We start from the raw sequence: 16,559 nt of genomic DNA on the forward strand, positions 1-16,559 counted from the left end.
AATGCTGTGCACCGTGGTATTCATTGTACGTGCTCTGAGACCCTCACCGTTGGTGCAGGGCGATGCACTTTCTTTCAGATCCGTTCTCGGTTTTTAGGGTCATCGGAGAAAGTGGTCGTCGGAGTGCACAAGTCTAAATATAGCCTTTATGCCACACAGTAACACACAGATCGGTCTGTTTAACGGCCGCAGTGAGTGAAGTTTTCGAATCCTTCGAAATTATGCAATAATTCTATGTCAGACATGTTCTGTCGGGCTGCGTATGAAAAAAACGCAGTAAAAAGGAATCGGAAAATTGATACGGGACATAGCTCCATCAATAATTTTCCAGATTAATTTTGTTAATGACAGTCTCGTTGCTATCGGAATTTTATTGCCACCGGCTACTTTGGCGTTTTTCGAGTTAAATTACCTCTATACCTTCCTTATTCTCATAACATACCATCGCTTTATACTATTTCCATACCACTAACGGTTACATTAATATTTTAACTACGCATTATACATGCAGCACAAGCCTTTCACTTGACGAAAATGTAATTCATATCTTATTTTTAGACAGCGGCTTCCAGTAGTACGATATAGAGGCACCTGCAATAAGCGAATTTATCAATCCAATAATTATATCAGTTCGTACTTCGCCTTGAAACCTAAGGTACTGATCACAGATGGTTCGATTTGAATAATCGGTTACGGAATACTTACTTCAATCCCGCGATCAACCGTTATATTCATTAGTCAGGGATTGCGTAATTACTTAAACGGCATTTATCACGTATAGAAAGTAACTGTAGGTAGCGACAATCTCAAATGTCCTACTAGTTCCGGAAGATATGTCGATCTTATATTTCCGCTTTTCGAATGATATCATTTCTCCTGCGGTTAGCAACACTGCGTTTATTAGGTAGGTATTAATATCAATTATATAACCACGATCGTTTAAAGGCGAGCGTTGAAAATAATACCAGAGTTCTTACAGTCGACATGGTGAAAGCGAGCGCTGAGCATGTGCTGATGAACAACGTGCTCACAGCAGTTTGAAATCGGCCTTAAATCGAAGAAGCAAATTACAGCTTGAGTCACCGACCGTTTCAGCTATTGTGCAAACTACGAGAATCACAATTTTACAATTTATACTTGAGGAAATTAAACTTTGTAGTTCACTTACTTGTATGCCTCTAAGCTAACAGCTGCATACAATATGCTTCGCATGATATTTCTTATTGAACATTATTCCGCTTCACAAGACTCCTTCATATGTCGTATACGGGTATACGCTATTTTGAAAAGCATATTGAACACCCTAAAACGGACGAAATCCTCCTGCAGTCCAGCCCGAAGCTACAAGTTGAAATCCCAGCCGATGGTGCAACCACAAACCAGCTCAAATACTGGTGAAAGTCGTGGTGCCAGTACCACCTTCCATCTACTGAAACCTGCGGTGCTTGCAGTTGTCGCGTCCGCTAGAGTGGACGCAGCATTCACGACCGACTGTATAATAAGTGATTGCTAAATGAAATTTTACTTTTTTTATCGTCCTGTATAATTTTAGAATGCTGAAAAACCTGATCAACGGAGAGCTTAATTGCAGTAGGATGATTGGTATCGAAGCAAGCAAAATTTACCAAAGCCAAAGAATCGTGAGGTAGAAATATATCATTGCGAAAAGGTCATTTAAGAAACGACTGATTGATCTGACTGTAAGATAAATGTATGGGACTTTGACTGACCAGCAGTAGTCAAGTGTTAATCCAACAGTTCGAATAAGGATACGAAGCTGCAGTGACCCAATCGGTGTCTAGTGTTACGAAATAGTTACGAAACCTGAGCTGAGAGAGAAACGTGCCTCTACGAACAAAATCTAGCCTGGGAACATAGAGTTCTTTGACATCATGTATACGCTTCTATCCTATGAATACGTTCGTTCCAAGATCGGCAAAGGGCTTTTGGACTTGGCCCTAGTCTTGACCACCGCTGATCCCATCATCGTTCTCCTTTCACTTCGTGGAGGAAAACTTTTTACCGTGTATCTCTGGTTAGAACGGAATATGATCGCCCGAGAGGATACCGGTGTTCTCAGAGCTGAGAGGAACTCCGAGGCATCGGTCTCGACGTTGAATACTCTCCAGGGAGAAAGGTGAGTCGTCTGCAACGCATGCGCGTACGCTCTGGAGGGAATTACATCGGCCTCGACAATACTGTCAACTAATTGTTGTATGTTCGAACAGGGGTATAACAGTCATGCGGTGAAGATTTCGAGGAATACCACTGCACCGCAACCAGTACAGCCCTCGTGATTGGACCAAGTGTTTTGGCAAACTGAACCTTTCGGTGAGTCTATACCTGCCATTACTTTCTGCCCGCACACACGTCTCTTATCCTCCCAACCATTCGCTTTTCTCTTTATGATAATCCCGGTGCTTTACCACAATGCTTCAATGCCTTTTAAATTATTCGAATTTAAATCCCACTGCTTTCGATATGCATTTTGAACCGAATATGCGTACGCACGTTTCGACACCCGATGGAATATCGTTGTATAAATTGTGAATCAACCCTTTCTTGTTTCAAATCTTTGCGTAAGTCGCCGTACCGAAAACGGTGATACCGGTAAATAATAGGAAACTGTACTTTCAGTGGCATTTATTTACACTCGTGCCAACAACTAACGACCTTTCACTTTGACTTCTGTTCTGCTTAATTATCAAACCAATTAGGTACCTTAACAGCGACGCCGTGTTATAGGTATTCAGAAACCAAAAGCCTACGTTGCTCAAATACGACCACAGGCGTAGATGGTAATTAACAATGTCATTTTACACGAATGCATGCGCAAGAACTACTCGGTGACATTTTGCAATTTTTGGAACTAATAATGTTGCAATGCTCGTAAATTCAGAAGTAGGTCGCCGGAATTTATACGTACCGTCCGTAACATGAGTTAAGCGGGCAAGAAATCTTTCATCGCAGTATCACGTTCGCGAGCAATTTCTCAATGATTCCACCACAAATCAGAGCTGATGATGAATTTTGCTCCAACGAAAACTTGTATGATTTAAACCATCACAAAACCTGCATGAGAAATGAGTCATTAAGGCATTATGTGACGAGTATGGAAGAACAGGTTGAACACGGACAGCTGTCATTTTTAAGCTATTAACACCCATCGAAGACGTGAGGGTTCACATGTATAACAAGCATTAGTGATACCTTCTTGCGGTCGATACAATTTGAAAATTCAGCTGCATTCGATCGTTCTAGAACATCCGAAAATATGAACATTAATCATTATGCCTGCCAGTGGTCAACATCACTCCCATACGGTGGCCAGAAAATGCATATCGTTGTTTGCGGACTCGGAGAAAAATTTGATTTAATCAAACTTGCATTTCGATATCATTGATGGTTCAGATATTTACTGATATGCATGCCGTGAGCAAAATTCATCACGGATAAATAATGAAAAATTTTAACAAAGCACAGAGTAAACACAATTTATTGCTGCTTTTGCTTTCGGACATAATTTTGATGGCTTCATAGCTTTTTGATTATTCAGCGGAATTGTATTAAATGTTCAACAAAAACGAGACAAAAAAAAAAACTGAGCAATTCTTTTGAATTATTCAAATTTCTTCAGTGAGCATGAGATCATTTTACAACGCCGTACCGTCAATTCTCTATAGCCATTCTCCGTTTGTCTTACGTTAGTAAGCAGTAAATTTGAAATGTTTAATTTAGCAAAGCGCATCTTGTCGATTGAAAAGTAAACACCATCTTCACGGACAAGAATCGCTAAGTTAAACGTCCTTGTGTCGAATACCTTCAACTGAAAATGTGTACGTGTGTACAATGCTACGGATGGTTCATGGCAGGTATGCGTCGCACGCTGTAGATAAATACAGGTATAAATTATCGAAAGTAAACAGTTTTGTAATTCTACATAGTTGAGTTTATTGAACCTCTCCTGAGAGTTAGAACAAGAATTTCATAATCTTTGCCCTGGTTTTGCCCAGTCAAGGAACATACGCGTATGTAATAATGTGAGCACTAGAATGACCAGCTCAATGAGACTGGCCTCGTTTCCATTTCTGCTATTACCTATCTTGTTTAGAATTGTTAGATCCGTTGGCTAGATCCGAAGTTGATGTGCAACAATTTTCAAACGATAACGCAGCTATCAACTAGCGGTAAATTGGGTATATCCGGTATAAAAATGATATAGTAAGCTGTGTAATCCTTATACGATTTTTGATCTAATATATCGGATGATTCGTGCTGTTGTAATTTATAATGTGATTTTTTACAAAACAAGTCATGCAATAAATTATACGTGAATTTCAATCATAACGTTTTATAATTTAACACATGATTATTTTCAGTAGGGTTAAAATGCATTTGTGGAGGCGCAGTACGCGTGACTCATTATCAAATGGATTGATGTTTTGAAATAAAACACCTTGATAATCCGCATATCAATTAGAATTGGTAAAGTACAAGGAGGAAAAAGCATTATTTACTCAAGCCCTCATCAACGAAAGCTTCTCAACTTTCATATACTTGTCTAAGTAACCCTTTCATCGATACGTCCGCGTCGACCAATTGTTCTCTCATGCACTCAAATATCGTCGTGTACGTTTCAACATCTTTTGTGCCTACCCTCATAACCAGTTTTCTTTCATGGAACTTTTGGACAAGCTCATAATATTTGATCAACGAAGAAACGTACCGCATGAAATTGCTTGGCAAAATCGGAGTCTGTACTTCTATCTTGCGACTTTATTATCGCATATTTTTAAGCAGCCACCTGAAAACAGTCGTGTGTCGATGTCAGCTCCAGTCATCGTTTTTCCTGGGTTTTGACGGATGCGGGCTTTGGTTTATTACTTTGAAGATTACTTATTAAAATTCCGAACAGACTCTACGCGGCCAACGCCTCATTGCCACATTAACGCTAGCAGCCAATATTTTAGCATAACAATTCGCATGCCTGTTGAATTATGCATATTTACTTCAAGAGCAAGCGTTCAATTTACGAGGAAATCCTTACGAATGCTAGGGTATAACGCCATTAGCAAACCTAAGGACCGCTAATTTTTAAGTACACGAGTGTACGCACTTCGAGTACACATCAGCTGCAGGGTATTTCCCAGGTAATCGTAGTTTTTTTTTTTTTTTTCAATTCGCACGCATGTCCCATGGAATTAAATAATAAACTATTTATGTAGAAAAAAGTATCTATGACTATATGAATGGTAAATCTTGTTGACTCTCTACAATAAATTAACCAAACAATCAAGGAGTGGGTAGGTCCATGGATGGAAATAGTGTTGTTTCAATACTATATTGATGTTTTAAATTGCGTTTGTTACCTTACTTGCAAATTGGTTGCATGAGCTGCGAAAAATATTCAGGAAAAATCTACGCTGTTGTTGTTACATTTGTCGCACAAACTACCGTGGAACAGTCCAACTTCGAGAGGTGTGTTTTTCAAGTATACGAGCTATCAGTATTTTTTTTTGTCTATATCTTAAATGAAAATGGTGAATTTGTCCTAATTTATATTCGACGAATAGATGCAGTACGTGCGCATCCGTGATATTGTTTTATTTCTTCGTCCATGAATAATGCGGAGACAATAATATTCAATTGGTTGTTATCAAAGCGAATCACGGCATTTGTGTAATTTAAGATCGAGGCAGCAGGGTAGAAACACAGTGCCGAATCTATCCCGGAATTACTTTAAAATCGGTTAGTGATAAATTAGCAATTAGTCATATTTATAGTCGGGACTTACAATCACTTGGGTATCTCAAGGAAATAACCATCTTAATTTTCGTATTTCGAAATCGACAAAATTCAATGAAACAACAGGTCGTTAAAAATTTTCCTTGAAAAAATATTGGTTTGTTATCGAAACGATATGCCTTCGGCTCTTTGATGTTCTTCGAATAAAATTGTCTCCAATCCCATGTGAATGTGTCCGTGCCTTATTCATAGCACCCGCACGAGTCACGTTCAGGAAATGTTAATCAAAATTTGTTTGTACAGAGTTATGTCAATCTTGACTGTATTTCATTAGCAGATCGACGGAGAAAAATGAGCACAGCTATTCAAATTCATGCAGTCTGCTCTTTAAAGTAAGACCTGTGCCTACGTTCACACAGCAATGCTCGTTTTCGTTGCGAGAGAACGTCTATAAAAAGTGTATGCAGTATTGATGATTCGTTAAAATCATTTCGCAATCCGTCAGATCGAGCTGAGACGGAATTATAATTTAAGAGAGTTAATTTTTTAATGTCACGATTACGACATCACAGTGCTCATAAGTCACACCATAATAGCAGTACCAACCATCAATACGAAGCTAGAATTGTGTTGCAATAACTACAATACACAATGACATGCGTCGGCTCATTTGAGGAACTTTGACCTGTTTCTGTCGGAATTACAAGCCACGTTCTACGCAATAATTTTCACTTCAAACGTCGTATGAGTCGAATCAGACTTTGTCCGGAAAGTTAATTTTACTCATTGAATAAAATTTGAAGACCGGCAATTTCACCGTTTTCAACGTGTTTCTCTATGACGGGGAGAAAAAATGGCCTTGTTATTCGTTGGTGCGGTTGAGGGTCACCCCCGCGGTTCGAGTGAAAGTAAAATAGACGAAGGCTAGGAGAAGAAAGTGAATCTTCGTCCAGGGATCTGCTGCTTGAGCAAAGTCGAATACGGATCCTGCAGGCGATACATGTACTGTAGGCTCGGTGCTGCAGAAGCGGCTAGGTAACTTTCAAAATTGGTATAGCGTTCCGAGTAATTAGATTTAGGATGTAATCGTACGAAGATTCCCCTAGTATAGCCGTGGGCGTGAACTAATAAGTTTTCCAGGTGTTTGGGGGGAAACTAAAGTGAAATACCGAAATTTAGGTGAGGGACAACCGAATCCAGACGCGGCTACGTTGCTGCCCGTGGAGTTAAATTGGAGGGAAATCGTAGTGACCGGACTATTTCGGTTTTGGGCATACGACGATCAACACCTCAGTCCGTTTCGGTCTAGCTCCGTCGAGTGTCCTTCTCTTGGAGTTAGTCAGTGCGATCGGTGAACAAGACCTGTGACGGTTGTGCGTTTAAACCTTCGAATTAATTTTACGTTTCAAACATTTGTTAACCCCGACCTGCAGTGGAAACGAAAACACTTTGTGAATTGAAAATCGGTTTATAATAATTCCTTCCTTACGAAGCGCCCTCTCCCAGTCGGCAGTGAGTAATAATAATCTTCTTTTTCTTCAAATATTAGAAATCATTTGAAGAGTTCAACGGTAACATGGCAGTTTCATGTACTTGGATTTTCTCGTTTTCGTTCAGTTGACATTTTTTCTACAATTTGGTCACCTCAGCTTACTTCGTACTGTTTTAATTATTTTTCTTTTCAGCTGTACAATTAGACACATATTTTGAGTTCCTGAAGATTTGCTGATAAATTTGGTACTTGAATTCATTCTATTCATTTGATCGTACGTTTGATTGGATAACAGGCCGTTGATCTATAAAATGAAATATTAACGATAAAGTATTTAACCATAAATTTAATTGATGCCAGTCCTGTTAGACTGATATGCATTTAACGATTTATATGATTTCCGGGATAATTTAGTGTCAGGTAGAATATTCAAATAGAAAGTTGATTGCCGCACACATCAATGAGCGTCGGACTCATTATACGTGTGTTCACTTTCATTTTCTTTAGATCGCTTATTGGTTAACGCAGTCACGAATATGCTTTTGTAATGTGTTAGGAGATGATTATGAAATAGCAGGCACCAAGTTTCCATACGAAATTCGTTACAAGTTTTGTTTTCGTTCGCTTTGAGAATTCGGAACAAGTCCGCGACGGTACTCCCTCTCAAGGCCTCCTTATATGAAAAATCGCCAACTATTAACGTAATAATTTTTTTGTTGCGTAAAGTACTATGTAATGTATATGTATAATATAGGAATCGAAAGTTTGCTTGAACGTGGTCATAGTTCGTGAACAATATGCTCGCCATCGATTCAAGTTTATACGATTTGTTACGTGGAACGTACTTATGCATTTTACCCTTGTACTTATCGTTACATTTTCACGACTCCCGGTGGAGAAATTTTACATTAATCAAGCAAGAATGATTATGTTATATTTGCCGAGTGAAAGCAACCTATTTCCACTTTCCTCTTACGAAAACCGTTCTACCGTTGATCACTGGCTGCATAAAAATTGTAACTTGACATTTTGTTTCAGGTAATGGGTATGGGAGGTCAACACCAAGTAGAGGGTTATGAGTGCGGATTAAGTCCAGAAACCCAGACGGCCGCAAGGGTAGAACTCAGAGAAGATGAGAAAACCCGTGAACATGCCCTCTCGCAGCTTAGGCACTGGATACTCAAGCATCCTAAAATCAAAAACTGCCGAACAGACGCAGTCTTTCTGCTCAGATTTCTTAGAACAAAAAAATTCAGCGTTCCTCTGGCCCAGGACATGCTCGAACGATACCTAACCATCAGACAACTGTACCCGAACTGGTTTCAAAATTTGGACATCAAGGACCCTGCTATGGAAGCCATCATAGACAGCGGTTATCTGGTTCCTCTTCCTCAGAGGGATCGTCTTGGTCGCCAAGTTATCTTATCTTGTGCCGGTAAGAAGCTTTTGAATGCCCAAAAATTCATTTCTTACCCTCACCTCGACAGCATACGATATATGAAACCGGCGTGTTATCGTCTTGTTCATAATACACTACACCTAATCGAATAGTATTCTAGGTGCTGTTTAACTCGATATTGGGGAAATTATAACGATGCATTTAATATTGGCTTCAGGACGATTCGATCCATACAAGTTCACATCGGCTCAAATGGCTCGGGCGCACAGTTTAGTGGTCGAAACTTTGATGGATGAAGAGGAAAATCAGGTTCACGGGTATAGCCATGTGAACGACGAGTCTGGACTGACAATGGGCCATCTTAGTGCGTGGTCGTTAACGGATATAAGGAATATGCTGAGGTGCATTCAAAACAGCACACCAATGCGGCACAAGGAAACTCATTTCATTAACATTCCCAGCTATGCCACAAAGATCATTGAATTTGCAGTCTCGCTTCTCAACGACAAGCTTAAAGGACGCGTTCTGGTAAGTGAGACTGCGAACAATCGTTGGAGAAATTTGTAACGAAGGGGGAAATGGTAGTTGACCAGGATGGCGCTGGATTTAATTAACCTTTCTCTTATTCCGTCTCTTGTAGGTGCACAAAAATCTGGATGAGCTGAAACTAGCAGTCGATCCAAAGATCCTGCCAAAAGAATACGGAGGTGAAATTCCGATGGCGGAAATGATTGGTGAGTAATAGTATTCATCTTTATACAAGCGTTTATTTATCCGTCTTGTTCGTGCAACAGTCTCTTTGTAACTTTCACACGGAAGCTGAGGTATATACCTTCTGCGTAACGTAACAGTTTGCAACAGTAACGTGTCTTATTCTCGGTATTCAGCAACTTTCAAAACAACGCTGCACGCAAAACGGGACGAGCTCAAGGCCCTGGATGACATGTACATTGAGCTCTCTTCGAAAGATAACTGCACGTCAACTACGAGTGATGGGTTGGGTGGTATATCTGGCTCATTCCGGAAGCTGGAAGTAGACTAATGCTCAGAATTGAGCGTTTCAGTTGGGTGTAAATATTGATGTTATTGAGGCAGAACCGTTAACGCCGAATTATTAAGTTCAATTAGTTATACATATATAACGTTACACATGTCTTCACCGCCTTAAAAACAATAAGCCTAATCCTCGATTGATGAGTCACAAATAATTGGGTTGAAATATTCCATTCCAATTAATATATTCTTAGTATTGTGGTCTCCGTCGTTACTCATTGACGATTATCAATTTGTACATATGACAACCATGTCTGTTTTATTCATTAAGTACGCTATGCGTTAATTTTATTTTAAGTTACTATTAGATTATCTATACGGGATATGTATGTTAGCAGACAATAGCAATTATGTTGCCCTGCCGGTGGATTCAGTTACCTACAAATGTTTTCACGAGTCTCTAACAGAGCACCTTAGAAATAATTTATATACGATTAAAAATAAGCTATAAATATATAAATATATTTAGTTTTACATAACGTTTCGAAATGTAACCCTTACATGACTTACAGTATTTGACAATTTTAATACGTAAGTCGTTACTTGCTGCAGAATAAATTAGAAAGTTTGATACTTGGAGATTTCGGCACATCGCGTCAAAACATTACGCGGTGACTTTGCGTTATAACCGATTGATTAATCGTAATTGGTGAATCGGCTCGTACCTTGATAGAAATTCGGTAGTTGAATGTTCATCGTGCATCGTAAAATGTAAGACGTATATCTACTTTCACCTGATGGTGATGAAAAATGATGAGTGTGATAAGTATCCCGTAAATCACTGAAAATTGTACTCGTAATAAAGTGAATAAAATTATAAGGGAAAATTTATTTAGATCATTTAAAATTTTTTATTATTTCTTTCTACGAAAGATTTCATGCAATACGGAAAATTTCATTCAAACGGAATGCGAAGATTTGTAATTCAATTTATTTTTCAGCGAAGGGTGAAGAGACAACCCAGTCACATTAAAGTATCAATAACAGAAGAGTTAACCATATATTTATATAGCAAATTGTTATCGTTTCCTTAAATAGAGGAATTCGTTTGTTACTCATGATGTAGGTTGACCTGATTCATCTGAAAAGTGTTCAGATTATTTGATGAATGGATTGGGTAGCTTTCAATAAAGTCAGCGTCATATAGTTTAATCTAGGAGTTCATCTCAAAGTACTACAGGGAGTGCATAATAAAATGAGATTAAAATACAATGAATAATAATCGAGAAATTTTATTTATTCTTTTGATAAAATTACAACGAGATCACACTACGTATCACTGTGATTAATGTTGAGTGCAATCTACGTATAAAACTATCGAGTACAAAATCATACACAACAATCACCATATACCCAGAGTGTAAAGTTGCACAGTAATGCGGCTGCACCTTTGAATTACTTGTGCAAATTAATATGGATTAAATTATACAAGTCAAAATATTCATTGGTGCTTTGTTCCTGTTAATGACGGTGAAAAATGCCGTACCAAAAGCCTGACCACCATTGCAGTGCTAGAAGAATTTCATTAAATTGATGGTAAAATCCAATATCAACATAATCTGATATGTAATAAACCTTAACATTCCTACCAAATATGAATGCACCTATTACCTTATGACGGTAATCACACCAGCAGGCATAACTTTTCCAGAATTATAGAATCGGTAGCCCATTATGCCGCCGAGAGCTGCGCTTGTACCCAACAACATCCCATAATTGTTTGGATCCTGTGTAGTTTGGTATGCTCCGAAACCCAACAGTGAACCAAACAAAAGTCCAGCACCCAATGACGGTATTGAATCTGTGGAAATAAATTTTAAGAATTATATCGATCTGAATTTCGTAGAAACCAATTAGCTGCAATCGATGTGAGTTAAAATGAAAATTAAAATTTGAAATGAACAAATAACGAGATACTTTAAATCCTCGATGTCCTACAATGGAGTTAGACGTTATAGATAAGGTGCCTTATGAAAGCTGCCAAGTTTGAAACAATGAAGATAAGACAGATATCATGGGTAACGAATCGTGAATGTGATCAAGCTGTAGATACATATCGGGTCAACGAAAGTGTACGAAAATCGATGACACAAGAAACGATTGCACATACTCTACTAAACAATTGAGAAATGACGATGTACGAACAAGATCAAAACAAAATTGTTGTAAAATTTGATACTTGTAACCCATGATTCATTGTTAGATTTGCCATGCTCAAAATATGTATCAATTGATATCAAGAGGCCGAAAACAAACTAACGTGAGAGTGCAAAAAATAAGTCTGACCGCATAGGAATTTCCGAATAAGGAAGTTAAAACATACTCACTAGATTTAACATAACCCAGTATGCCACCCGCAGCAACAGTAGCGGCATACGCAAACCCGGGAATATCCAAAGGCATTTTTAATGAATAATTTCAAGCGATTCCTTAACGTTACGTGAGGGCCGAAACCGCCTGCCTGTCACGCAATACTTCAATCTCGAATTGAGCTGGTAATAATTGATGTGATAAGACCGGACACTATCGGCTGGATTCGAAATCACGATGCATGATGACAGAGTAGTATAGGAGAGTTCACGCTCACTTTTTCGTAACACTGATAACGTACAGTCCTCTGACACGATAGGTCGGTAATCACATGTCGGTAACTGATCCGTATCCCTGCAAGTATTTAACAACAGAAAAGCAAGGGATGATACGAAACACCTTTCTAAAGATCATGATTTCAACTGGTCGAATTTGAACAAATTATAAACATCCACTGCCTCGATGATGCTAAGCACGGTGGAGTATTCTAAAATCGGTTACTGTAATGCTCTTACCGACGATGCACTCGGATAGTTAATTCCAAGAACCTATATTGTGTTAGATGGCACCACAAAATGGGAGATACGGTTGTGGAAGTGGTAGCGTCCGGTTCACGGAGAAGAAATATTAGCAGGCTACAGTTCGTGGAGTCGTCGGAGACGAAACTGTGAGAATCATAGACATTGTCTATGGTGGGATATAAATGAGCCCTGCTGAAAAATGTCGAAAACACAGGTTCTCGTTTTTTGGCTGTAGCTTCCGATGCGTTAATCGCAGCGCATTGGAACTGCGCCCAATCGATTTCTCTCGCAAAATTACGTCGGAACAGTGCATCAAAGAATTGATTCCAGCATTTTTTTAAATCGTTGAAATTTCCGTCAGAAGTCTAAGGTGGTTAAGTTTAATTTCTTTCGTGATTTTCAGAGCAAAGAACATTTCGACTCGTTAGCTGACTCGTTAACTGAAGAATGAATCTTTGCTCCACGCCTGACGATCGAAGGGCCAAGCCGCTTTAGTCTGCAATTGGCAGGAAAGATAAAGTGCGTATTTCTTGTCTGGAATGTGAGAACTGAAATCATTATACGTCATATCATATCATCATACATCATACATCATACATCATACATCGTACATCATACATCATCATACATAGTATTAAAGGTCGAAACCAAAGTTTGGATGTCGGATGTTCAGAAAGTGACGTCACCAATTCAAAATCAGCTAGCCGAATTCCTCAGTCTGGAAACAACCGCGCAGTAGAGCGGACGGATGAGAGTCGAGCTCCGCAAATTTCGAGTACCGGGTTCTCAACCTCCCGGATCCCGCGCTTCGGGTCCGCTACGCGGTGAAACTCGCCTTCCAGGATAAGCGCTCCGTGGTTTCTGGTTCATGTTTACAATAAATTATTTCAATTCGTTTTTCGCGCAACCCCAAATTCGGTAGCTGTCAGTTCGCTAACAAAATTTCTCGACTTCCAGGATAAGCGCTCCGTGGTTCCTGGTTCACGTTTACAATAAATTATTTCAATTCGTTTTTCGCGCAAGCCCAAATTCAGTAGCTGTCAGTGCGCTAATAAAATTTCTATAACTTTACAATCTTCTCATAATCTTTTTGGTAAAATATGTCGATAAAAAAATTATATCAAACCTTAGACATTATTTTTGATTTGTTCTCACGCTGAAAATATTTATTAGTATTCGAGGTATAACTCGAGGTGGTTGGCGGTTTTCGTTGGAGGTGGTTAGGGACGGTTGCGGGTAATCTCGGTGATTCAGGAGGAGGGGGACGAGGATTTGTGCTCGGAGAGTGAAACACTTTTATAATATTGCATGGCAATTGTAATTATATTTTATCTAAAATATTTCAAACTTGTCACGCTTACAATAAATTATTTCAATTCGTTTTCCGCGCAAGCACAAATTCAGTAGCTATGAATAAGCTTATGCAATTTATTCTATTATTAATTAATTAATTAATCAATTACTCAATTATATTAATCCTTACACAATATTTTCGATTTGTTCTTATACTGAAAATATTTATTACTATTTAAGGTATAACCTGAGGTGGTCATCGGTGGTTGTTCGAGGTGGTTGAAGGTGGTCGGAGTTGGACGAGGAGGAGGACGAGGAGGAGGACGAGGAAGACGAGGAAAACAAGGTGGACGAGGAGGGCGAGGTTTGTGCTCGATGAGTTCAACATTTTCATGATATTTGATGAAGTAGGATCAGGACCAGAAGTAGGAATAGTAGTGGGATCAGTAGCAGGAGTAGAAGTAGGATCAAGAATAGGATCAGGAGTGGGAGTAGAAGTAGAAGTAGGATCAGAAGTGGGATCGGGAGTATGAGTAGGATCGTGGGAAGATGTAAATATAGGAGTAGGAGTAGGAGTAGGATCAGGAATGAATTAATTGTGGCATTACCCCAACGTAATTTTGCGAGAGAAATCGATTATGAGCAGTCCCAATACGCTGGAATCAACGCATCGGAAGTTACAGCCAAAAAACAAAATCTGTGTTTTCGACATTTTTCAGCAGGTACATTTTAATTCGCAATTTCGCTCCTGTTGATCCCACGCTACTCTTGCTGGGTTTTCTGAGTTCCTGAGGGTTCAGTTAGTCAGAAAACGGTCGTACGAATCGAATCTGAGACCAGAAATTTTCGGTCGAAAAATGAAGAAAAAGTAAGGCTAACCCCTTTGCATTTTTGACGAAAATTTTCGCGATGTTGAAAAGTGCTGGAATAAATTAATTGTGGCACTATTCCAACGTAATTTTGCGGGAGAAATCGAATGGGCGCAGTTCCAATACGCTGCGATCAACGCATCGAAAGTTACAGCCAAAAAACAAAACCTGTGATTATATGAATCCTTACGTAATGTTTTTGATGTGTTCTTATACTGAAAATATTTATTGCTATTCCAGGTACAACCCGAGGTGGTTATCGGTGGTTGTTCGAGGTGGTTGGCGATTGTTGGAGGTGGTCGGAGGTGGACGAGGAGGAGGACGAACTGAACTGAGTCTCAAAGCCCTGTTGACATAAAAGCAGCTATTCGATAGAAATTATAGTTTATAGTTTACACAGCCCATTGCATGATATTTCATTATAAATACATATGTTTCAATGTATTCAGAAATAATTTATCAAATATATAGAGGTCATGTGCAAATAATAAATGAATTGATTCGACCGCAGTTTGATGTATTCATTAGAGCTTTAACAATAAATTTAAGCTTTGTTACTTCTTTTATTTTATTATGGATAATCAAAAACATTTCTGACTATTCGTGCTGTGGAAGCATGGGGATTAAACCAAATGTAGCAAAAGATTAGAAACAGTGTATGTAGAGTACGAGTATTTTTCTAATAATGCAAATAGAATAGAATACCACGCCTTGCGAATTAGCTTTCCAGACAGAGATGAATGATGAATTTTAAGGACTGCATTATCGTTGTTGAATACTCTATGCCTCATGGGAAAATAAAATCTGTAACAATAAAATTGATGCACCGGATGATCGTCGACTTTAACTTTTGAAATGTCCTACCATTTCCGAACACCTCCAACCATCCTATTTACCTATATTACTAGATTAGCTATGATATGAAAAGAGAAGAATTATTCATTTCGAAATGGGATTCTATTCGAGGCACGCTCGATGTATTCCATAACATTAGTATTCATAATTGTTCCAACAACTTTTCATTGCTCTCTCGATTTTGAATTTTCATAGGCATAGAATCGAAAGCAGAATTGTTTTTCGAAAAGTATTCGGATGGAAAAAAATTCAGAGTAACTGTAATACATCACGGATGCGCTAATTTTGAACGAGATGAAATGGATGCTTCGTATATGAGACGGTATTTAACGCTGCGTAGTGGTTTAAAGACCTAGAAAGGTGATAGGGAGAGAAAAAACGACGCTTCTTAACACTTCGAGTGTATTTTAACACACATTTGAAAGATACGAGCGAAATTTTTCATCATCCAACTGTCGCAGAACGGCAGCGTTATTAGCCGACCCGTATCTTCAGTCAACGGCTGACCATTGAAGGGCCTGGCCGCTTGAGTCTGGAATCGGCAGGAGAGATAAAGTGTGTATTTCTTGTATGAAATGTGAAAGCTAAAATCATTATACATCATATCATATCATCATACCTCATACATCATACATCATACATCATACATCATACATCATACATCGTACATCATACATCATCATACATAGTATTATAGGTCGAAACCAAAGTTTGGATGTCGGATGTTCAGAAAGTGACGTCACCAATTCAAAATCAGCTAGCCGAATTCCTCAGTCTGGAACGAACCGCGCAGTAGAGCGGACGGATGAGAGTCGCGCTCCGCAAATTTCGAGTACCGGGTTCTCAACCTCCCGGATCCCGCGCTTCGGGTCCGCTACGTATTTCGAGTACCGGGTTCTCAACCTCCCGGATCCCGCGCTTCGGGTCCGCTACGCGGTGAAACTCGACTTCCAGGATAAGCGCTCCGTGGTTCCTCGTTCATGTTTACAATAAATTATTTCAATTCGTTTTTCGCGCAACCC

General features: G+C 39.1%; 2 protein-coding genes across 4 annotated transcripts; one reads left to right on the plus strand and one right to left on the minus strand.

Moving 5' to 3' along the window:
• Positions 1 to 1,574: 1,574 nt before the first annotated feature.
• On the plus strand, positions 1,575 to 11,154 carry LOC107216640 (clavesin-2). 3 transcript variants are annotated; one of them, XM_015653892.2, is made up of 6 exons: positions 1,575 to 2,137; positions 2,229 to 2,331; positions 8,276 to 8,672; positions 8,854 to 9,164; positions 9,277 to 9,370; positions 9,524 to 11,154. In XM_015653892.2, the coding sequence occupies exons 3-6, from the start codon at positions 8,279 to 8,281 to the stop codon at positions 9,676 to 9,678; spliced, it is 954 nt and encodes a 317-aa protein (XP_015509378.1). In that variant the 5' UTR covers positions 1,575 to 2,137; positions 2,229 to 2,331; positions 8,276 to 8,278; the 3' UTR covers positions 9,679 to 11,154. The 3 variants fall into 3 exon arrangements, with proteins under 3 accessions (XP_015509378.1, XP_046590049.1, XP_015509377.1); XM_046734093.1 differs by lacking the exons at positions 1,575 to 2,137; positions 2,229 to 2,331 and adding an exon at positions 6,574 to 6,780; XM_015653891.2 differs by lacking the exons at positions 1,575 to 2,137; positions 2,229 to 2,331 and adding an exon at positions 6,997 to 7,257.
• Positions 10,906 to 12,418, minus strand: LOC107216628 (transmembrane protein 14C). Its single transcript, XM_015653871.2, has 3 exons — positions 12,017 to 12,418; positions 11,301 to 11,490; positions 10,906 to 11,200 (listed from the first exon to the last, which is right to left on the minus strand). The coding sequence occupies exons 1-3, from the start codon at positions 12,090 to 12,092 to the stop codon at positions 11,131 to 11,133; spliced, it is 336 nt and encodes a 111-aa protein (XP_015509357.1). The 5' UTR covers positions 12,093 to 12,418; the 3' UTR covers positions 10,906 to 11,130.
• Between the last annotated feature and the right edge of the window lie 4,141 nt (positions 12,419 to 16,559).

Source organism: Neodiprion lecontei, chromosome 3, assembly GCF_021901455.1.
Source record: "Neodiprion lecontei isolate iyNeoLeco1 chromosome 3, iyNeoLeco1.1, whole genome shotgun sequence".
In the NCBI taxonomy this organism is placed as follows: domain Eukaryota; kingdom Metazoa; phylum Arthropoda; class Insecta; order Hymenoptera; family Diprionidae; genus Neodiprion; species Neodiprion lecontei.